The 25,413-nt window shown below is 37.6% G+C and overlaps 1 protein-coding gene across 1 annotated transcript in view; it reads right to left on the reverse strand.

Moving 5' to 3' along the window:
- Positions 1-25,413, reverse strand: part of PPM1E (protein phosphatase, Mg2+/Mn2+ dependent 1E) — a 69,442-nt gene extending 44,029 nt beyond the window's left edge. Inside the window, exon 1 of the mRNA XM_054207992.1 lies at positions 24,877-25,413. Within this exon, the coding sequence (XP_054063967.1) occupies positions 24,877-25,244 (368 nt within the window). The 5' untranslated portion in view covers positions 25,245-25,413. The remainder of the gene's footprint in view (positions 1-24,876) is intronic.

Consider the following 25,413-nt stretch of genomic DNA (forward strand, 5'->3'; position numbering starts at 1 on the left):
CAAAAAAAGAGAGAAAAGAGGGGAAACAAATGGTTTGCTGAAAAAATACTAAGGCACTATAGAAAGAGTTTTTCTGTTGTTATGGAAACACAGAAAGCACAGGCTAGGAAAAAAAAACGAATAAAGAAGCAATTTAAACTGCAAATATAAACATGTTCTTGCTTCCCGGAAAAAGTCCTTCCAAAGGATTTTGTTGCTGCTGTGGATCTAAGCAACTGAAAACTACAAATTCTTCCCCACAGAAATACAGATAAAAATTTGAAATCCACTGTAAGAAAATAATAAATAGGACAAGAGATTAAAAAAAAAACAGATGGAGTTATCAAACTGGTTATTTCCACAGACACAAAGAACAGTTTCCTAAAAATGCAGTAACTTCAGACACTTGCTGTTTTAAGTAATCGTAGTGGTGAAAAAGCACGTGATTCTGCATCTATCTGGAGAAAAATAGTTCTTTGTTCTTTCCCCACATCTGTATTTGTATTTCATACACGTTGAGCAGGTAGACCAGGAAATAATTCCATTCTCTGACCATAAATTACGTATTAGAAATTGGTTGTTTTATATGAAGCTACTCTGAACACACGGAATAGAATGTAAAAATTGATATTACCTGTTAGTCTATAGTCCTTTGCACATAAAAAAGTTAATTTAAAATATTTCCTGCCACAGTCCTAAGTTACATCAAGAAGTAACGATAAATAACTGTACACACATAACTGATTAGCAAAATTGGGCTTCAAAATTCTCATTCTGTCTTTAGGTAACGCTTAATGAAATGGTATAAATCAGTTGTGCTAATGATATAATGTTCTTATGTACCTGGATGATCTACTTTGGTCAGGTATCACAGAACTTCTCAATGAAAATGGGGCATGGGCTTATGATGGAAGAACAGTAAGTGCATGTATCTTTGGATCTAATTGAAAACACTTTCCCACCACGTTAGAAAGAAGAAAACAGATTTTTCACTTGTAGCAATAATCCCAGGTTTATGTAAACTAACAATGAGAGACTATGATAGAGGGTTCATCATCACTCCTAAATATTTCAGAGGAAGATTGCAGGTGAATCCTCAATGGTTTTTGCAGCATGTTTTTTGGCCAATTACACTGACTGCAGCTATTGAACAATTACTGCTGCTGATGGAATAATGGCCAGGAAATCAACTGCACATCCAATAAGCACTTTTGTAAATAAGCTAATCTTTGAAAATAGTTCCTCTTCCTCACAAAAAAAAAAAAAAACCCAGACAAACGAAACAAAACAAAACACCAAAAAACCTCAAGGGCAATAGACCATAGAGTTCACATTATGGACCCAATACTTCTAAATTCATTCTGGAGAGAAAACCGTGTTTAGTGTAGTCATCTATCATTCACCAGCTCAGTAGCTTTTTACTCCCTGCAGGGCAAGGTCTCTTCATCCTTGCTTCTGTCATTTTAGACTACAGAAGGGAACCAATTACACACCGAAGACCACTGCTGTTTTTTTATTCTTTCTCAGACCAAATTTTTAAATTATTTTGTGTCTGAGAACTCTGAATTCAGGCATCTGAACTGACAGTAATGGTACCCATTAAGAAAAAACACTAAACTCTTCATGCATATACACAATCAAGCAACATTCACATGGATGTTACCATTGTAATTATCGAAAGTGACTGAGCTGCACTAAATTACTAGGATTAACTTTGGCTTGCTAATTCCATGCACTTGCACACACCTTTAGCTCCAAATATCTGTCAAACTCACTAACGTTCTTCACAGAGAAATAAAACTTAGAAATAAAAACACGGATCTTATCAGGACCTAATAGGACTTTCGGGGGAAAAAAAATCCAGGTAAAGGAAAATTTGTGTGATTTTTCAAAACGAAGCACTTTACCTCATTTTGTGAGGATACCCACAGAAAGCCACCCTGTACTTTTCTGATATTCTTTACCAACACACGCACAAACCTAGTCTCTATATATTTATGAACATAAAAGTGGCACAAGAAGATACTGTCATATCTCTATTTGACCCACTGTATTTCAAGAAATACAGTTTAAAATTATAACCTGCAGTGGAAGACCCTGTTGAAAGTGCCAGTGGCTGCCTGCTCAGGAGCTTTCCTGCAGCTTCTTAGCCAGGAGAAGGATAATTGCAACAAAAAAGCCCTGCGGAAAATGGTCACAGAACATGTATTTTTCCTTTGGGCCAAGTGTGAGCGGGACTTTAGAAGCACCAAGATGATATCCCTGCTGATTTCCTGTCTCTACCGCACGCACTTTTATCTTTGATGCACAACATCAGTTACAATCTCTGCCATAAAAGATACAATACACTGATTTACCCCTAATTAAGGATGAAGTACAGAAAGAACATTTGATTGTTGTTTACCTTTCGACATCTGTTGGCCTCTTTCAAATACAGTGATTTGAAAAAAGGGAAGAAACCTCACTAATTGCTCTTAGAGCTGTGGGAAGAGTTCAGGCTTTCTGTTTCTGGGCTTTTGTAAGGAAGAGCTATGTTTCAGATGTAGTGTGTGTTGCTATGGTAATTATTATTTTACTGAATGATATACATTCAGAACTGATTTCATATTGTCAGTCAGCAATTAAACAGATTAGTCTGTGTACACTCACAATTCTGAAATATTTCCAATTTCTTTTAAATCTTAGGGCATGTGAAAAGCACTGGTCTGACAGTCCCAGAAAATGAAATACTAATTCAAAGGGCAGCTCCAGCTGAGCAGGTTTCCTCTGACCTCCTCAATGGTCTATTCACAGGCCAGCATGTCTTAGGAGCACAGATACTGCAAGACGTTTTGGTGCCTGAAGTCAGATACTGTCTCTTTGGCTCCTCACAGCTACAGCCATCTCCTGCTCATTCTTCTGCTGCAGACTTGAAATCTCCCTCCCCAGATGGCTGTAGCAGCAGCCACAGTAACTATCAGAAATCGAAACGGTTGGCTTCTGTCTTCCATTATGACAGTACTCGTCAGGAGGAAGTTTTTGGTTGCTAACCACTGAGAAAACCCACTAAGTGAAGATCAATCACTTTCCTCACCCTGCAGTCCCTTCTGCCACCACGAAACCTCCGAGGACAGAAAACACCTCTCTGAAAGCAGGCAGGCATCAGCTGCAACCCTGCCTCCTAGTTTTGTGACCAAGACACCTGTACCACAGAACCAAAGCACAAAGTACCCAATCTTATCCACAAACCTATCATCCGTCACTTGTATTCCGGATCCAACACGTACTTCAGCCTGACACAAACAGTTTCCAGATTTATGTAGCTCTCTCGAGTCTCTAACTGAAATTACAGAAACACGAAAGTAGTTGAGGAAGAAAAATAGGAAGCAACACGATTTAATTTTCCTGCGAGATTCTAAGTGTCTCAGAGTAACTAGAGAAATAATATTCCTACAATACAAAAATGATGCTAAAATTTGTGTAAAACAAAACCACTAAACCCTTTGGAATTTTATTTGCTATGCCTTAGCTTGGCAAAGGAAGAAGTGATAGTAGAAGAACTGGAAATCACGAGAGCCCAGGCTTGTGCCTAGCTTTATTACTGGCTTTCTTTGGTAAATCAATCAATGGTAGAATCCCATTTTTTCCCCATGCTAAGAAATAACTCAAGAAAAATTTAATATACGTGAGTAGGGATAGTCAGGGGGATAAATGATGAGTTCGAAAACTCATAGATGAAAAACACTAGAGAAATGCACAGAATTGTCAGGAAGGAAAGTAGCTGTGCAGCTTCTGAACAAAGGAGAATCATCTCTAAAAGAAGTGCAAATTCAGTGTCTGCCTCGGTTCTATAGGCCCATGGCTCGACTCATGCAATAATACAGACAAAAATAGGTTAAATCTTTAAGCTTCATGGGGAGGACACCTGACAGACACAGGGCAGTAAGGGAATTTACAAGATGTTACTTAATTATCCATATATTTTCTTGGCCATTCTCTCTATCAAGTAAATTATTTTAATAGGTTGACATATTAGAGTTTGCGGGAGCAAGTCAGTTAGGAGATCAAGAATGAGTCAGCAGTAGAAGGCTGATGGAAACATTAATCTTGAAGAAAGGGCTAAAGGACTAGAGAAAAACAGAATATCATTCAAGATCAGCGAAAATATAATGGGCACAGAGGGTCTGAAAGGTGAACAGAGTGATGGCTGCACAAGGGAACATCAGACTGCCAGAAGCTGGTAGAGCACAGGCCATAAACAAAGAGGAAACAAAATGACTAAAATAAGGTGCAGCCTTGAAAGTAAAGATAAAAATAATTTTGATTCCAAAAGGAGATGATAATTTACCCAAAGGAGGTCATGTCATGGCAACATGACTGGAGCAATTGTATGGCATTTGCTGTTTCTCTTAGTGATAAGGAATCAACATAATCTAGTCATTTCACTAGCGGCATTTCAGACAGTTCACAAAGGATTTGGCATTCATTCAGGAAAGTCTTGACTTATCTTTTTGTCCCAGTTCCCAACCCTGTGAATAGCGGGGATTTTGTATGTCATCAACATATCAGTAAAATACCTGATTTGTTCACAAAAGTACGCACCACCTAAAATCACTAAAGCAGGAAAGCCTTTTTTTGTGTCTTTTGGATCAAGCTGTCATGTTTGCAAAATATACTTTGCTGGGTATCCCTGACATATGGTCAGAACAATTTGGTTTGTTTTCTTATATACAATCTTCTTTCAAGAAAATTTACTATGAGAACACTATGGAGGAAAAAAGTGTGCAAAATGAACTGGTGTTCAGTTCCAAGTGAACTTACAATACAAGTTTAATTTTAATAGCTATTGAAACTGTCTGCTGGGCTTAATATTCAGGCTAAATATGACTAAACCAAAATGGTGATGATTCTTTCTCTTTCCTGTGTGTTTTAGAAAATTTGTTTTTGTCTGAAGAGATCAGGGAAATACAAACAAGGTTGTCACATCAACCAGACCAGTAGCTGCCAAAAGAGCTTGAAAAGGGAACCTTAACTGCAGTTTCTGCGTCTGAAAAAAAAAAACCCGCAAATGGTTAACTAACAGCAGGATTCCACAATATGAGTTCAGCAAAGCTCATAATCCTCAGCTTTCCAGAAGGGCCACAACATTAAAATTCAGTGGTGAAGGAACAGATCATACTTTAAGATAACACTAGCAGCCAAGTATAAGTGGAACAGTAGTCAGAACAGCGTACCTAACTTTCTCCTTAAAATGGTTCTAACAATATCCTTCAGCCTCTGCCCAGTTAACTTGCAATCAGCACGTGTGAGGCTGAACTAAAAGTTATTTTAGGAGCCAACTGGAAGGGAGATTGAGTCGTTTTAAATTTGAATTGTTTTCTATGGTTTAAGACTGTTTCCATGGAGAGACCACAGCATACGAACATCTTTAGGCCAAGTGCTTTGCTGCAGGCTTATCTGAATGAAAGCACCACAGCAGAAAGGATAATTGAGGCCGGTTGTTTAAAATTCATGGGCATTCTCCTATACTTAACACAGGAGCAATTTATTTTCATTGTTTTGATCTGTTAAGCATTTAAAAGTTAAACAGTGCTATATACACCTTCTCTTAAATGACATATCTTAATATAACATTTACTCAGCACAGAATAATGTTAGTTGCAACAATGTCACGCTACTCGGTGATGGTGGCAAAGTTGCAGGCAAAATTATACTCACGATGAACGTGAAGGGACGCATATGGGGAAAAAACGTCCATCCGAAATTCAGATATAGAATAGTGGGCTCTGAACTGACTATTACCACTTGGGAGAAATACCTTGGACGTTATAATAAATAGGTCTATTAAAAAGCCAGCTTACTCTTCACTAAAGGAAAATAAAGGAAACACAACAGTAGTAATTATTAGAAATAGGAAGGTTGTTATTCTACTTTATAAACCCTGAGTGCACATGCAACTCGAATACTATCTCTGATTTGGATGTCAGTCCAGGTTTCTCTCCCTACAGCTTCCCCCTCCCAACGCATACATGCGCAGACGAACAAGAAAAAGTACAGAAAAAGGCAACAAAAATAGTCCAAGGAATGGAACAGCTGCTCTTTGAGGAACAATTAAAAGTTCATATTGTTTAAAAAAGTCACTTGGATGCACTTGTGTAAGCACAGCGATCTAGTGGATATGCTGTATGCTCTTGCACACCTTCCAAGGCAAATCCAAAATTCAGCCTTTCCCCCAAAACATCTTACTAGGCAACATCCTTATCCCTACATATTTTAAGACCATAATGAACAGTTCTATATATGTGTAGATATTTTGGACAATTTCTAAATTAGCTTGCAGTTCTCCCAACAGGTAGCGTTCTTAAGACCCCACACAACAGACAATTGATGTATATTAAATAACACTTTTATCATCTCTGAGGGTGCCAAAATTACGCCTATTTTCTACTTCAGAAAATAGAGACACAAATATTAAGTGGCTCAAAAAATGCTAATAGGAATTTTGCAGAAGCAAGATTTAGGGTCCAGGAGCTGATGTTTAAACTTGAACTACTGACAGACATTTATTTAAGTCATGAGAAAACTTTCAGAGCTTAATAGATCATAAAAATACCATTAACACTCCTTGGTTTGCATTTTCAAAATAAGCACAAAAAGGAGCCTGTGGTAGTTTACGTACACTCGGACAAGCTGATACTCAGAAGACAACAGCTGAGTCTGAGAACACTTACTACAGCTAAAGAAGTTCTAAGGCATTTATTACCAGAACATTTACCTTTGACATCAGAAACTCTGTATACACGAGAGGAACAATTTATGCTGACATTTTCCATAGCAATGCTCTTTTCCATTACAAATGCATCATGTTCTTTCCATTCTTATGCATAAAGAACAATGACCTTAAAAGTAACATTTCAATTTACAGGAAATTTTAACTAGTATGATCATCATACCCAAAGGAATATGATGTTAAAATATTATTCTCTTGAACTTTGCAAAACACAGTAAGATATCAACACGAATAACAAACCTTTCACTGATTTAATACATATGCAGCATAGTGAGGTATTTCTGCAAGTAAAGGTTAATTTGTTTCTCCCTGCACAAATGATATTGATAATTAATAGAGAGTCCATATTCACTCATTCAACCCAAATTTCCTGGAGATGAACAGCAGGACACAGAAGCAAAATGACCAGATTTTAACCGTGTTCTTTGACCTGCATTTCTCGGACAGACGAGGAATTATCTAGATAAGATGCAAACGAACAGCCTACGTGAAAGGAATTCCAGCCTACCAATTGCCTTTGCAATTCCCTGTATTATGACAAACATGTCTAAGCGCTGGCAGACATTTTCTAACCACTGACTGCAGACATGCACATTTTGCATAGATCAAGATCACTGGTAATCATCAATATCCAGTATAATATATACAGGTCATCCTTTTCTTTAGCACACAAACCAGTTCTGTGGCAAACATGGGTAAATGAAACAAGGACACTGATGAGCTACAAAAGCACTCTCAGCCACGATCCTGTAAACAAATTATGTCAGCAGAAGAGAAATGGAAACGTTAATTTATCTTCTTGCAATTCTGATTCCGCTGTTTTATTTCATCTCTGGAGATAAACTCAAAAACTAGACAGGCTTGCTTTGTCACGTTTCTTCTCTGGAGAATTTGGAAAAAGAACCTATTTGCACCATCGCACGTTGAAAAAATCTGAATCAACAGTGACTCGCTCAGCTAGTTCCTGACTCCAAGACAAGTGAATCAAGACGACACTGTATGTTTTATCCAACTGCAGCAATTACCCCCAATGGATTTTACGCATTCAAAAATATATTTATGATGCCTCATTAGCTTGGTATGATGAATAAACTCCATCAATCAACATTTATTTTACTAGATTTAACTGCTATTACCCTTGAGTTGAAAAGGAAATGAAGAAAAATGCAGGCTTGTAGGAGCTTTTTGCCCAAGGGCTTTGTTATGGGTGAAGAAAAAAAATGTCAAGAGGGTTTCAGGTTTTTTTTTGTTTCAGCTAGGGGACAAGAAATATTCACCTGCTTTAAATGGTCTTGTTAGCAGACAGGTAAGGATAGAAGGTGCTGCGGTCTTCACAGTAAGAATGTCAAAAGTTAATGGCAGCTCTATCAAAAGGGACGAAATTGATAAGCATTTACTCATTTGGCAAGGAACAGAGATGACATGAATTGGCGGCACTGGTCTGGTTCTTCATATGTGACTGTCACTACCACGTAAATCACCGGAACGACTGCCGTCAGTATGAAAGAGGGAGCAGGAACAACAACCAGAGACCGAAAGAACCCCTGAGCTAGTCCCTGGTACTGCAGTTGGCAGAAATTGTTCTGAGATTTAACACAGGACTTCAGTTATAAGAGAGAAACAACAGTCTCTGTCAGCCCTAAATCAAAATATATTTATTTACAGAGCCTGTGCGTGTATGCTGTTAAAGATAAAACAGCAAGCAGAGAGACGTTGATTTATGGAGAGTTAGAATTAAAATAGCTTACTTGCTGATTACACCATTCAGGACTAGGCCGTTTTGTCCTATTTGACATTATTTTTGCATTGCTGAATTCTATAACATTGTCTCATCTCCAATGTACTTTAATACCACATTCATAACTCCACAAAGGTACTAATTGTCCAGAACATTTAAACAGTGTGTATGTTGAGACTTCCATCATACAAAAATAGCAAAAAAATTTTCTAGTTTTGTCTGTGCTATCTATCTGTAGATAGGTAACTGTAATCCTAAAACTCTTTATCTCTCTGTTTTAACTCCAATACAATATCGAAATGGCTCATGTTACCAAATGAAAAAATATACGTCTGGGTTTATGTTATGCCATACTAAAAGCTCAGCATTATTTCATTAAATAGCTACATTTGCTTTGTTTGATATTACAATCTCTTTCTGACAATACATAGTCCAAGATATTTGGCACTGTATCAACAATTCCAGACTTGGAAGGATTATAGATGCACTGACAGTTAAACGGAGTTAGAGTTCTCTGCCAAAGATAGATAAGTAGCATGTACTCTTTGATAAGTCCTATCAGAGCCACACTCTGACAGGAATTCCTTTACAATGTTATTAAATTTTATGCTATGAACCTCATTATTCACACTGCCATTTGCCCCACTAGAGGCTGAACTCCCTTGCCACCAATAAATATATTCCATTTCTTTCCCCAATTACATACATACTGCTTTATATTCCAGATTCAAAATAACTTGATAGGGCTGGGAGAGGGAGAAGATGGAATGCTTTTGTAATAGCATACAGAGATCTAGCCAGAATGCTTAATCTGGTTAGCTGTAAGACGAAAATCTGTCTGGTGGCTTTGTGACAAAGGAATGAGGTTATGTAGTACAACGCAAACACCTTATTATAAATGTTTACAAACAGTAATTTCCATCATTTGCACAGAGTTACTCTGTTGAAGGAAGGTTCTGTAGAAACATTACAGTTGGGGGGGATTAAAACTTAGATCTTTAGTCCCAATGATTCTTCCGCATGCCAGATTTTTACAATATAATTACCCACATAGGCACTCACACGCAGAGCACGAGGATACGTGCCAGTACCAGTCAGTAAGAGCAGATCTAAGTTGACTGAACTTTCTTCTTTTATAGGAATATGTGATGCTAGCTTCTGTAGAATTTGGCCGTACTTTATCTCACTTAACCGGATGCTACACCATTACAAAATCCATTCTGAAATCTCTTCTCGTCTTCAATATAATTTGGTAGAATAACAGTGCTCTAGCAGCAAAAGCATTCCTGTATGTGTAATGAAGATCTCAGATCAAACATCTCAACAGATTCATTTAAAATAAGTGTATTATAATTTCCTAGATTATTACCTGCCAAAGCTCAGTGGGTGGTCTCTGAGGGCCTACGCCGTCAGGAATCCCAGGTTCTTAGAATCCTGTCATATCTGTCTGCATCCACCCCCTCAATGTTTCCAGTTTCCCTTCTTCTGCTTCAGAAAGTAATTCCCTTGGTGGCTGTCACATTAAGATATTGGGATACAGTCCTCCTGCTGCACTTTTAGATTCCAACTGAACCAGACTGTCAAATTCACTAACAGAAAGTGAGTACAACCTGCTGCAGTGCCTTGAGATTAATTTGCCTTGAGCTAATGAAAGCCAGTTTCTAATTTCAACCCTTAATTGTGATCAATAGGGCTTGAATAAAACTTATTCATACAGATAGAGAGATAACCGATGGGAAGCATTCATATTCAATGTGACTGTTTAGGATATATACCATCCAGATTTGTTCCTTCAAGTTTAGATAATTTTCAGAAAGAGGAAAATGACAGCTCAGAGTGTTATCGCAGGAACAAATCTGGCAAAGTTTAAGAGCACAGTAAAAACTGGAAATGGGTTTAGAGTCATATGTAGTCAAACCAGCTTTTAACTACATATTGTCCCTATACAGCTATTTTTTATAGAAACAGGCAGTCAATAAGATGCCTCATATACTTTATTGAGAGAAGTCTATTCCCTGCAGGCATTAAGGCCTAACTCCTGACCGAGACATCACCTCTGACTCTTCACTCCCTCCTCTATACTCAAGTGATATAAACCAACTTAGAGCACATAAAGCTTACTGATGTTCATATGGCATTCTCTGAAATATGATTTATAGGAAAATTTTATCCTTTGTCAGAATTTTCCTGCATGCTTAATTCAGAACAAAACAAATCAGCACAAGAACTTACATATCAATTAACTGGTTTTATATTTTTTAAGTATGCTTACAAGCATGTTATTTTTAACTAAGAAAACTAATTTGATCTTACTGGTGAACATGGGCTAGCTTGTTTACTTTTTGGGGTATACATAAAAGCTGCAGAGAGGATCTGGGCTGTGTGTTTGTGTGCTTTATTTTTTTATTGAACACCATAGCTTGGCCAATAGTTTGCAGAGATAAAATAATCTGAAAGATATTTTCAAGCATGATATCAAGGGTAACACTTCCTCAAGTGCTTTGTCTATGTTACCATTTTTCCAGAAACTTTCCCAGTTTGTTGTTCCCACCAGTGTTACGGTAAGGGTAACAATTTTAGACACCTCACTGTAAAATTTCTTTATCATGTCACTTACCCTTGCACTAAGTGAGAATAGCAGCTTGTATTTTCTACTAACACTAGTAGTCTCTACTGTTTTCATGGATAGTACTGTAATGGTTTTATAACTACACACAGAAAGCAACAGTAAAAGTTACAGTGAAATTAATCAGCCATGTATCTAGCTATCAATAGTGTTTTAAAAATATACTGCCTTGTCATGTGCATATTTTTGTTTTTCTCAGATTACGATTAAAACAAATGAAAAATTAACCTTTGCAAGCAAATACAAAGAGTAGCATCATCCTCATACAATTAACTGTATTCACACAACAGACATGTGTAAACTATATTTGGATCCAGGAGGTGGAAAAAACACATTAATCTGTGGAGCAAAAGAATATTTGTGAAATGCTTTCTTTTACAGGATATCCAAGCATGTAACCTGGAACATGGAATTTGCGGAGCTACAAATATACTTAATACAGCTGCAAATTCCTTATTTTGATATTAAGTCAAGATACCACTCCACACTCAGATTCTGCGAGCAGCAAGCAGACTACCAGAACTCTTACATACAAGAAAGAGCAAATCTAATAATTACCAACTCCTCTTACATATCAGAAAGAACATATCTACTAATTACCAATTCCGTCCAAATTGATGTATTTTGGGGGCTGGAATTAGTAGATTAGTTGCAGTCTTTGACCTTCAAAACTAAGTACATTGTCCTCCTCGCAGTCTCTAACAAGCAGCAACCAAAGTTCATTAACGCCAGTTTCTTAGGTAGATTGCTACGTCAATGTACTTCTGGCTTTTATGAGACTTCTAAACGATGATAATTTCTTATTTCGCATTTATAAAACAGTAACATAACACGAGGAGGAACTGATAGAGAATGATAGATTTATCTTTTCAACTGCTCCTGGAAGTATAAAAGCATCTATAGCTGGTTTGAACACAGAAACGTCGGTTAAACAAAACAGTTTGGACCATCTATTTACCTTGCCAGACTTTTCTTTGCCATGGAAGAAACATTCAACACTGATAAAAGAGGATGGTGAAACCTAAGAAAGATTACAGTTCTGTAAATCCATAGTAATAACATTAAGGATGTTGCACTATAGCTACTTTTGACAATTAGATTATTGAATAAATAAGGGAATATAGTTCAGAAAAAAAGGTGCTGTTTTCACCAAGGAATCAAATGGAATATACAGTTTTTCACCTTGGAGAGGGAAAAGGGGCATCACTCCTACAGTTTCCATCAATTTCAGCTGTCCAGACTTTAAATGGAACTGATTAGGTTATTAGGTTCAATCAACATTTTACTCGGATGTTTAAACACAGCCCATTAGGTATGAAGGTAACTGACTAGAGAAGTGAACGCGCTCGCAATTCCTTTTAGTAGTGTTTTAACTGATCTGATGTTTCAGATGGTATAATCACTCTCACAAGTTTTGGTTTTTTTATTTTTTTTAATTATTTTCATTTGACATTGTGTCTCTTACATTTTCTCATTCTGTCCCTTTATTCTTGAAGTGTTAATTGGTGACTTCTATGTGTGCTGGAAAACAATGCTACTTAAATTTCCTGTTACAGATTCTATCCCCTATCTCCTTGAAGAACTATTTTTCAGTGTCTGAGTGATGAGAGGTACTTTACTTAGACTTGGAGGAATTCTTGAAGCTTCAAAATACCCATTAATGTCAATGTAATTGTTTAAAAGAAAGAATTTGGATATCACAGATGAAAAAAAATAAAAATCTCAAGAGCAGTCTAGAAGACCCCATATGTTTACTCATAAAAAAAATCTGAAAGGCAAATGATGTATTTTATAGTGTAACTACCAGTGGTGAAATATCAACAGTCTTTTTTACAGCTCGACATTGAATCTTCTGAAAGATGTGACAAGTTTTCCTTATATTCTATTTATGTGAAAAAGGTCCAAGTTTCACCCAACAGGCTAATAGCCCAGAAACACCCCAGAAAGTAAAACAGCACAGGCTCCATCACTGACTGCAGCATATCACACCAAACCTTTTCTTGCAGGTTAAAAGATAAATAAATAAATAATCTGTACAGTGAATGAAATTGTGGCCCAATTGAAACACTGGAGAATTATGGTTTTGAAGGGCACAGGTTCATCCCTTGATGACAACTTGAGCAATTTCCTGGCAAGTTCGTAGTATTTTGTGTTTTACTTCAAGCTGCAACTATTTGAAACGAGCAAGTACTTTCAAAATTCAGATTATTCTTTTTAAGGAAAGCTCCCAAGCTTCTTGACTGGAAAGTAAAGGTTTAAAATTTTTCTAAGTACGTTTTTCAGAAGCAAAACCAACACTGTGGTTTTTCCTCAATTATTTTAAATGTAGGTCAGTTTTATTGTTTTGAGCTAAATTGTGATACCATGACTACTTGGTCTGGCAGCATTATCTACTTTGCCTTTTCTTTTGCATATTCTTCCCTCGTTATTACAGTGGCACAAGAAAAGCACATGTCAAACAAGACCAACTCTGGATTTTTATTTGTAGCAGCAGCACAATATAGTTGTCTTTTATTTTATAACTACAGAAAGACATGAAGTTTTTTTGATGAGGGGGACAGAGGGTGAGGAGAAAAGATTAAGAAGGAAAAGGATTTTCTTAAGTGGAGAGAATTTTTTTAATGTTTACTTTTAAATCAAGACAGACTTGCTTTTTTTTTTGGTTACTATAAATTTCTTCCAACCTCTTGCCCTGTTTTATGTATTTATCCTTCCTTATTCATAGAGCAGAAAAGTAAAACAAAACATCTTCCTCAAAAAGAAGGATAAATATACGGTAAATTAATTAACACAGTTCTGAAACATAAGGGTTTATGAAACTACAGGATGTGTTAGTTTATTCTTGGATTTAGAACTAGCAATTTTTTGAGGGTCATATCCTGTGCCTTTTTATTTAGCCTGAACTTCCTTTCACATAACTTGGAAGCTCTTGACATGCAGAAAATGAGAATTAACCTCCGTACACATTGTCTAGCTTGGCATTTTCCTGAAACTTTCCATGTTTATTGTTGCTACCAGTATTACGACAAGGGTAGCTATTTTAGACTTCTCACTGTAATAATTTTTATCATGTCACTTAACCTTGCTCGAAGTGAGACTAGCAACTCGCATTCCCTCCTGCTCCAGTGGATAACATTGTTTTGTCACCCAAAACGAACTAAGAAAAGTACAAGTCCCTGCAGAATGTATTTCAAGAGTCTAGACAACACAATGCCATGGTATTGCTTCTAGTAAAATCTCTCACCGATTTCCTCTCTTCAGTTTTCTTCACTACCTTCACAAGACCGATTTTGCAGCAATCTTTTTTTCTAGCAAACTCTCTGAATCCTTATTCTACTATAAGTACTAACACAACTTTCAGATGCCCATCAATGCAAAATCCCACAAGATCCCATTATAGAATACACCATAAGGCTACCAGAATAACGTGAAGATATGGCATTTTTTATTTTTTGCAGTAGTGAGCATATTGGAAAATGAGGAAAACATTCTGCTGGCACATAGTATTTAAAATGCTGTAAGATCTTATGCTATTATTTGCCTGTTAATTTTAACAAACCTAATTTTTTATTTTTTTTTCCCCAGCCTATAGAAATTTGGGGTTTTACTCCCACATAGAAGCAGCCCTTTAAAAAAAAGTTTTTCCTGATTTAACACCTCTGAATGTTCTTTCCTATCTGCTAGATAGCCACAGGCAAAATAAAATAGTGTTGTCCCTTTTTCACTGCTAAAAGGAGACACTTGAATTATTTTATCAGTCTTTCAAAAAAAAAAACAAAAAACCAACAACAACAACTTTCAGTGAAGCCTAAAAGAGCTCCCTGAAAAGCATCTATAATTGGTAACACGATATTAATAGCAAACCCACATGAAAGCAAGAGCATAAGAAAGTACCAGATCTTTCTCTAACTTAAAAGCTAAAGTAACAGCATAGCAATGATATCCAAACAAGCATAAATACACAACGACCTTTCAGTTTAGGAAGTCTGCCATGATAAAACAGGGGTTATAAAACACTTTGAATAAGTTTCTCTATTTTGCAGACCCATTTCATAGAGTGACAATGATTCTCTAAGAAATGAATGGAAGGAACATGAGTGGGTCACTCAGGTTGCGATATTATTTCATTCTTTCTTCCTCTTTCTGTTTTATTATTTCATGCTACCTGACTAGCTGTTTTTCATATCTTTACAAATATAAAGCAGACTTCCTCAAAATGCTTTCCTTTTTCTTTCTGTACTTCCTCAACAGATGTTTTTGTTATCTCTATTTCAGATGGCAATTTTCTCAGAATTAAAACCAAAAAAATAATCCCACACACAAGGTGTTACTTCCAAATTTAATATTTTGCTCCGCTCCATAATAAAGAGGATGAGACTTCAAGACAGCTTGTAACTCCCTTCTTACTCTTAATTTTTGCCTGGCTAGATAATTTCTGTTCATAAAGGGACTGATCAAAATTCGGTGTTTAAGAGAACTTAGACAAACAAGTAAATATATACACACAAACATCTGTGTCTTATTATGGCATTTCCTGGGCTGTTACAACCTTTGTCTTTATTCCTGTTAAGATGCACAGCCATGGAAACAAAAATTGCATTACTTCATCAGTTTTCAGAGGACAATAAATTAAACAGAATAAAAAAAATAATACTGTATTGTATGTCCTAAACACCATTAGCACTTATAAAAACCAAAGTGAACGTGAATTGTACCAACTCAGTTTCGCGAGATGCTTAAACCAAAAGTACCTAATATTAAAAAATGTTTTTCTAAAATTAGTATACAATGTAATTAGCAAGACTTTAAGTATTCTATATGATCATTTGGGTCAGCCATAATCAGTCAAACTGAAAAAGGTTAACACCAATGAGAAAAGTTTAAACCACTTAAAATTCATTCTCAAATGAACAATGCACCGGGGAAGATGATCAGATTACTTAATATAGGCTTAGTTCTCCTCTCTGACCAAGTAGCCTGGGCATACAGCCCCAGCCATACTCTTAGAAACCGCATCTTCTTTTCTCCACTTATTTCAGTGGGAATTGCACAAATGTTATACAGCGATAACTCACCCTCTGTTTATATGGAAGACAATTATTTTCATGGATTTTACACAGTTCCTACCATTGAGGTAAAAGGCTAAAGGCCAAAGAAGAGAGTTCACACTTCTTTTTTTATTATTATTATTATTTTTAAAGGATGTGCAGTATTTGGTCAGGGGGGAGTTCTTTCTCTCTTCTGATCTATCAGGTATCATAAATGAATTATATATCTTTCTTTCTCTTTAGATTTCTAAGATATGAATACAGCTCAAATTTCATCCTTTTTGGGCACATCAAAACTACTATCGGTTACTACTATTTGCCACCACAGAAGAATCCTACAAGCAGCACTTTGAAATCACCTCCACATATCAAAATTTTAAAATATTCAGTAAAAATCCAATATAATTAATGTTAACTATAATAACAGATGTTTATTTGAACTTAACATAGACTAACCTTAGCAGTTTAGCACAGCATTTATATCAATGCTCATTTCATCTGGGGACACTTTCACCAACAATTCACATTTGAATGTTAAGGTTAGGACCAATTCATTTTCTTCTAAAATCTGACATAACATTTTTGGAGTGCCAAGAAAAAGAGAGATTAAATTCATTTTATAACAGATACATCCCTTATTCTTTGTGGGGTATGCTCCACAGAGAAAGCAAAACTAAGAACAACCCAACACACCCTTGTTCTGCAAGCAGAAAGCATATCTTGTTCCCCAAACAATAGTGTTCCTCCTAATCTCTAGAAACATTGAGCTCCTGACTTCTTGTTACCTAACATGTAGGTTTTTACACAGCTTTTCAGAAGAAAGTGGTAATAAGACAGCTGAAAGCATAAACTCCTTTAAGATAGGAATCTTTATCTTTAAATACATGCATTCAATCATATTTGCCTCAATGATTAGATGACTTGAACAGAATGACACCACTTACAAGAAAAGCTTTAGTTTAAAATATGTATCATGCTGTATATGTGTGTACGATTAGTTTGTATTAGCTTATTAGTTTAAATTCCTACTTTTTTATGCAAGTAGGAATTTTAGATAGTTTACCACTGTGTCCTCAACTGGGCCCACACGTTTCAACAGGAACTGAAAGTTTACCCTGATTTTCAGGTGATCTATTATAAACTAATAAACCAAATACGTTAATAAAAAATAAATTACTATGAGCTTTATCAGCACTATGATAGAATTAAAAAAATAATTAAGCAATGTCTAATTGAGCAAAAGCTCATTGCATGTAAATCTAGTATACACAGAAAAACAAATTTTAGTTACCCAATATTTTCTCTGGTGAGAAACAGAAAAAGAAAACACATAACTACTTGTTGAATTCTCAACTAGAGTGTGGAGGTTTCACCCTTCAGTAATTTCAAGTTCGGACTGAAAGTAAAAGAATCATTCTAGAAGCTAATTAATATAATGTGTAGAGTACAGTGTTCATAACACTAATGAGGAATAACTTACCACATTCATTTCAGATTTTTGAACCTCAGTAAGAAGGTCATAGCCTGAGGTGAAAGGAACAGCCCTAGAGACAGTGCCAAGAAGTTAAAATGCCAAGCCCTATTTTTATATGCTGCTTCTATTTTTAGTTACATCATGATGGAATTACAGAGACTATAAAAAAAAATAATCATATTCTCGAATGAGAGAAAGTACTCAAATTCTTTATTGTAAATTAAGAGCAAAAGAAACTAACTTTGAAAAAAATGTTAGGTATAATTTAACAGACTTTACCAGATCATAAAAGGCTGGCAAAAATAGCTTCAAAATCATATCCTCTGAGAAAATGAACTTTGAGGAGCTACCCACAATTTTACTCAATTAATCAAATATTCCTTTTATTGTAATTACAGCTACAAGAAAGTGCAAATGTTTCCCAATTCAGACTTGTCTGCATCTAAGTATGTTTTCCAATGATCAAAGTTTAGCAGTCAACTTTTTAATCCTGGTCTACTAAGAAAAAAATATCAAACTTTTCAACTGATTGCATGCAGAGTTCAGAACTGGTGAGCAGTACTACTGCTCAAAATGTTGGTTCAGTTACTCAATCACTAGTTGCCTTTAGCTGTTTTCCATCCAATATAAACATAAACTGAGGTAATCCTGCAATCTAGTTAATTTGTTTAACTTCTGTATTAATTATTGAAGTACCCAAGGGCAGCTTTTTCCCTTGCAGTTCTAATTTATGACTCTGATGATTACTTCTTTATAGAATGCCTTATTAAAGGTGGGTAATGTTGTTCCTCCTAATGAAGTACAAAGGCACAGCAGAAATGCTTCTGTAAAACAACTCCACAGTCTGCATTCATTTTATCTAATCACTAACATGTTATAACAAAGAAAAAAAATTGAGACTATTTCTTTAGTGGTTGATTTTGGCTAAACCAAAGATGAGCACCTACACTACCATACGTAGCAATGACCATTTACAGTTCAGCAGCATGTCACAGGTTACTAACACATCATGGACACATATTGTCCAGGACACATTTATTTTTATAACCATTTGCATTACGTAATCACGATGGCATTGCATAAGACAGTCTTGTAGCATGGTTCAAAGAACATCTAATGTTTTAAAGCGTGAACTCCATTTCATCTCATTGTTCACATATCTTTCCTAGTCAGTGAGAATACTTCCTAGGAGAAAGCAAGCCAAAAAACAGTACACACAAAACAACACGAAGAAAGAAAATGCTGCAGAACAGAGTGACATCAAATATAGGAATAACTAGTACTCTCATTATTTGTGTACTACATGCCCTGTTACTTTTGCTTTTAATGTGATCGTGTAAGCAATTTAGCAAGACAACAGAAAATGAATGAGAGCACACACCAGTGACAGAGCAGCCAAGGCACTGAAACTTCTAAGATACTGTAAAGCAAACTGAAAATTTAACTTTAACATCAGGAAAAATAATTTTTCAGTATCTTCTGTAGAAAGAACCACAATTAAGTAGACTATCATTTCTTCAAATTACAGATGAAGAAATACTCTGCCATTATTGAAGGTAATTACAATGAGAAATTTTAAGGATAAAAAAAATATTCTATGCAGAGCACTTTGCTGAAAAAAGAATTACTAAACAAACTCTCTAAAGGAATGAAGTCTAACAGGCTCATCACATCCAAAAGATGGAGTCAAAAACAGTTTCACAAGACGGCCAGCAAGATTTTAGTCAGACGAGGCTTTTTGAGTATCTTATAAATAAAAAGTAACATATTACAAATAAAATTTATTACACAGATTCATAACCATTCTTTCTTGATAACCCAATCTAGTTTCAACAGCGGTTATATAAGGTCCAAAAAAAGAAGGTATTAGCACAGGTCTAATTCTTCAATCAATTCGTATTCAAAAGCAAAGAGCTTCACTAAGAGTAGTAGAATCTATGCAAATTGCTCTTGAGTCAAAAAAATCTCTGTGTGAAAAGCTCCTAATAAAATTAATTCCCTTAATTTGTTGTACTACTAGCAACATTAATTGAAATAAAAGCACTGGAATGAGTATATTCCCATAATCTGTTCACTAAAAATGAATTTTTTTAATACTATATAAAGCAACTTCCAAGTATAGTCACCATTGCACTTTAAAAACTCAGCAACCTTTCAATAATAAATTAGTAAGTTTTGAAACGTCACCATATATGTTAACCATTACAAAAATGTAAATCTGCAAACTAAACAGCTCATTAAAGCTGATACTCCTTTTTTTTAAAAAAAAAAAAAAAGCATCAAAAGTTCTGATTTGATTCAGTATTTTTAAAAGCATGGGTTGCCGTAAAAGCCACGTAAAGAATCTCTCACTATGTAAACCATTAGTTGTATTTTGGAAGTGATTATCGTTAAATGACACCTACTTGTAGATTATAACAATTTCCAGTCTAAAGTGTACGAAATGTGCCTATCTCTGTATGCTACAACATCACCATCATCCAAGATATGGGTTGAATTTCATAGTAGCTTCTTTTTAAAGAGTAATAAGGCATTAATAACCACACTGAAGTTCTCTCAACTTTCTGCATACATTTCTATCAGATGATTTAGAATTTCTCTACAGAGAAGCACCAGGATTTCTAGCACCAAAATGCCTTGGGTCTGAGGACATCAGCAGCCATAACCTCTACACCTCAGTGACCTCTGTCAAACCTCCTCATTAGCCATTAGAAAATTCCCAAAACAGGTGCAACCAACATCTACTCCAGCCATTGATGGTGAGCACAGGCCAACATTATCACCATTTCCACTGTAAAACTTCACAAATAAGATGAAACAAGTACCATCTTAAAAAGGGTGGTATTTCTTTTTTGTTGGTTCTTGTGATTAATATTAGAGAAGGCAAGTAGTTAATCATATTTCCTAATCGGGCTTTGCGATTGCAATCAATGGAATAGATGATAAAAGACAAATTATTAAAGAGTAAAACATCACAGCCTATTTAATATGATGTTAAGAAAGCCAGTATAGCATAATATATGAATATATGAATTTCAGCTTATGGATAGTGACAACAATGCCAGCTTTCATGGGTTTCATGACATGGGTTAAGAAAGCAAGTTAAAAACATGTACATCTGCTTTTTAAAGTCTCTTCACTCACCAGTGATGCAGACAGCAGATGGAACACTGTTTTCAAGTTAAGAGCTTACTTTGCAAAAAAAAGATTTCTTCTCATATAAAATTACCATGAAAGTTCTTTCTCTAGCTTAAAACTGCAAGTTGAGGGGCAAAAACTCTATTCTTATTTACTGTCCACATTGTACAAAATTCCAATTAAAAGATTGAGCCTACATTGCCTTTCTTAATCTTTCATAGCAAGACTGTGGGGAATACATAAACCTAAAGAAAAATATTTTCTCTCTTGGAAACAAAGAAAGGGTTAATTTAAAAAAAAATCTCACTTCAAATACTGCATTTTTAATCCTGAACTTAAGATCTACAATATTCCGTGAACGTTGCATAGTATTCTGTGAAGAAATCTAAAAGGGCCGTGCTTAAAAGTTTTTCTTCTCCAAGTCAGAGCAAGATCTTTGTAGTCCTCAAAACAATCACTTTGTCACTAGCACCTTAGTTAAGCACTTAAGATGACATAACATTAAATTTTATTTTAATTTTACTTACCATCTTTCACAAATCTCAGCACTGGAAAAATAGACCTGCTTTCTAAGATTGCTAAAGATGTTTCTAAATGAATGCATGAAAGCAAAATATTGTACCACCAAAATCAGCAAGATAAATTTGTTGTTCTTAGTGGCACAACTTCTAAGGGTGTACTATTTAACTGAGCCTGGCCCTCTCCTCTCTTAGCAACCACATCTTTGTTGATTAGTTTTTCAGATGTCTTGTCAAGAACCAGCTTTTAAAATACATTAGATTTAATAAAAGTATCAGTCCAAAGAGGAAAAAAGCAGCACGATGTATAACTTTGTTACATTAAGTTAGTAACTTCTTCCTTTAAAGTCAGTCAGAAAGGAGGTTTACTCCTGAACCAGTGGAAGCAAGCAATGGGGTCTCATATTTAACAGATTAAATCCTTAGTATATTTGTTTCTACATAGAAACTATTTAAATTATATAGCTTTCTCTTGAATAAGATGCTATAGAAGACAATCACAAAATGAACTTCCAAGCTATCAGCCAATGTTTCAATGCAATTCCTTAAGTGTTATTCTTTTTTGATTATTTTCTTCATCTAACATACCTCCTATTGATAGGTTTCATTCTGTTGAGGATCACTAAGAAAGCACACAGTACACATTTTATGGCATTTAGACAGATATAAAGATTACATTAATCTAATTTTCCAGGCATATGCTGTCTCTAAAAGAAAACCAGGAACTGGAAATCTTAAAGGGGAATATGAGTCTTTTGGAAAATAGCAGGAAAATCTCATAAATAGGAACTCTCTGATACTGATCTACACTGTGGCAGAAAACTATTATATTTTTTCATCATTGGCAATATGTTCCCATTTCTAAGATGGTCTTACTTCCCTCAAAAAGAACTAAAGCTGTGTGCTTAAAATAGCTGAAAAACAGCTGTTGGATCTTTCACAGTAATGGGTTTTATCCTCATGCTACATATATTGCAAACCAGTCATTTGACTAATATATAGTTACGGTTACAGAAAACATGCCTTTACAATATAGTCCTTCTTGCTAACGACATACCAATAAAATATTCCCTTCCACATGAGTTTTCATGTCTTTTTCTTTTTTTAACAGTATCATAACCATTTGGCACAAGAGTAGCTTTATTCATACGCATGAAGTTTCCCATCTCTGGAATGATCTGACCCGTCAAGCCCTTAGCTGTAAAAGGGGAAGACATTACTTTTGTCTGGTTTATAATCTTGTTACAGTTTTAAGTTTCTCTGGTGACTGGAAAGTGTACTAAAAATACAATACTTTACCTGAAGAACAGTTTTGCACACTTACACTTACCTCAGACTCCACCATTACTCAAGAAAAAGCTATTTGAGTTTAGCTCTCTGTATTAAAAGTTGCTAGATTTGGCTTACAATATCTTCAAGTGTTTTAAAGAATAACGTTTTGCAGTTATCTTAGCTGGACAGGTATAAATCAAAGTCTATTAATCTTCAGTTAAAATATATTAATTAACTATTTGAAAATGCATTTCCAATACATTAACAAAATATTTAAGCCTTTGGAAAACAATTTTCTTACAACATGATTAATTTTGAGGTAGATAGTGCTTTTTGCTTCATAATGTAGGTGCCTACAGAAGGAAGTCTGCATTGATTTTACCATAAACAAAGCCAAACAGATGCTTCATTCAGTAGCCATCAAAAGATTTATACAAAGGATGAAAAAAACCAAAAACAACCCCCCCCCTCCCCCCCGCAACCTGGCAAGAGCTACCCTATATAAAGAATCCTCTCAAAATGTCTTTTTTCTTTTTTGCTTAATAATTTCATCCATGAACATGGGCCTCAGAAACTGGGGAATCTAAGCCTGCCTGTCCTGTGGTATGGAGACACGCAGAAGAAGGAGGTGAGGGAGGAATTCAAGTTCAAAATCATTTCATAGATATACTTCAAATAATACTTTAAAATAATCTGCTCTATGTCTAAAACTTTGCACTAATCTAACTTTTGATTTTGTGAGTCTGTTTTAAAGAAACAAAACACGTTCTCAATATGTAGAAGGGACTTGCCTCTCTCCTCTCTGCCACATCCTATGAATGTGCTGCTATATTCCAGAGAAAGACTTTCCAAAGGTGGCAGGGTGAGCATGTGTGAACAGGAGAGCTTTGTCCTCTGCAGCTATCATTGTGTTGTCCCTATCATCCACAAACACAGAGGGCAGATGAGAACTGAATAGAAACAGACCATGCAGTTGTAAAACCCGGTTCTTTATTTATTTATATTTGCGACCGAGTAACACCTCTCATTACAATTATCAGCTCAGTGGCAGAAAGCTCCCCGGTGTGCTGTGCATATTTTCACAGGTTCATTTGTCTCCTCATGTGGCATCAGTTTAAAAAGGTTCCTAAAGAAATGCCACTAACAACCATTTCTATTTCAAGCCTTCAAAGCCAAAGCTGAGCACAATAAAAGGCACCGGTAACTGATCTTTAGGTTTCAGTCCACAGACTTTTCACACTGGGAATAGATCCCATCTGTTTCCTCTTTATGCACCAGCCTTTAGAAAGCACAGATCTGGAAACTGCCTCCATACAGAGCAGAATATAGCTGGCTTTCCCAAGCTGACGGCAGAAAGAGCCCCATGATTATGCATAGCTTTCTACTCCGCTTTTCTCCCTGGCCTGTAAATACACGGTGTGGTTTTCTTAATGTGGGGGTTTTTTTGGAGGGGGGAAGGGGTGGGCTGCCTCTCTTTCTTTGCCCCTTGTTCTCCCCCCTTCCTTCTTTCTTGGCAGAGGTTTCCCCATTTACAAACCCTCACACAGGGAACATTTCAATTTCAAGCCTCAGTACAATCAACCACAGGCAAAACCCCCCTCCTGCTTTGGCACCAGAGCATGAGACATTTCCCCCACCGTGCTCCCTCCCCAAACAAGCTGCTCTCCAGATGGATGGCTCTCCCTTGTCTATTCCCTTCGCCTCTTTGCTCCCTGTCCCAGCGAGAGGGAAGGAGGAGGGCAGGGAGCAGAGGCATCTTTTGGGAGCAGGACACCGACCCCGAGCAGCTCAGCACCACCCAAGTCCTTAACTCCTTGCCTGGGGGACCTTCCCCTCCCCAAGCACCCTGCCCTGGCCTCCCCCAGCAGGACAGTCCCCCTCAGCCCCACACCTTGCCCTCGCCCCCCAGCATGAGGGGCTCCTCCACCGCCCCTTGCCCTGCCCTCCGCCTGCACACACAGGGAGCTGGGGGTCCCCTCAGCCCCGCACCGGAGACTCTCCCCACACAGGAGGGATCCCCTCAGCCCCACACTGGAGACTCCCCACACACAGGAGGGATCCCCTCAGCCCCACACCCTGGTCTCCTGCCTCCCACCCCACGGGGCGGTGGGGGGGGGGTGTGTGTCTCTCAGCCCCACACCAGAGAATCCCCCCCCACAGGAGGGATCCCCTCAGCCCCACACCCTGGCGCCCAGCCTCCCACCCCGCGGGGGTTCCCTCAGCCCCTCACGAGGTGGAGGGGCTCCCCTCAGCCCCAGGGCCTGCCCCTCCTCCCCTCAGCGCGGCGGGAGGCTCCCCCCGGCCCGGCACTCACTACTTGTAGAGCTGCTGCAGGCAGAGGTCCAGGCACTCGCCCTCCACCTCCTCCTCCGTGATGTACTCCGAAAGCGGCCGGGGCAGCGGGGGCAGCGGCGGGGGAGGCGGCGGCGGGGCGGGCGGCTGAGGGTCGCCGTCGGCGCCACCGTCGCCCTCGCCCTCCTCCGTCTCGGCCGTCGTTCCCGCTTCTCCCTCAGCCCCGGGGTCCTCCTCAGCGGCGGCCGCGGCGTCGGCAGCAGCGGGGGGAGCCGGCGCTGGCTCCGGCTCTGCCCCGAAGGGCCCGCGGAACTCGCCCAAGAACAGCTCGAGGAAGCGGCGGTAGCTCTTCTCCTCCGCGCTGCCGCTGCCCGAACCCCCCGCGGCCATTGCTTCGCATTCCCGGCCGCCCCGCCGGCGGATCAGCACTGCGCCCGCAGAGAGCTCCCTGCCCGCCGCCGCCTCCCGCCCGCCCTGCGCGCGCACTCCCGAGCGGGCCCGCGGGGGCGCGCACGCCGCGGGACGGAGGGCGGGGGCGCGCGCCTGAGGGGCGGGAGCG

Source organism: Rissa tridactyla, chromosome 7, assembly GCF_028500815.1.
Source record: "Rissa tridactyla isolate bRisTri1 chromosome 7, bRisTri1.patW.cur.20221130, whole genome shotgun sequence".
In the NCBI taxonomy this organism is placed as follows: Eukaryota; Metazoa; Chordata; class Aves; order Charadriiformes; family Laridae; genus Rissa; species Rissa tridactyla.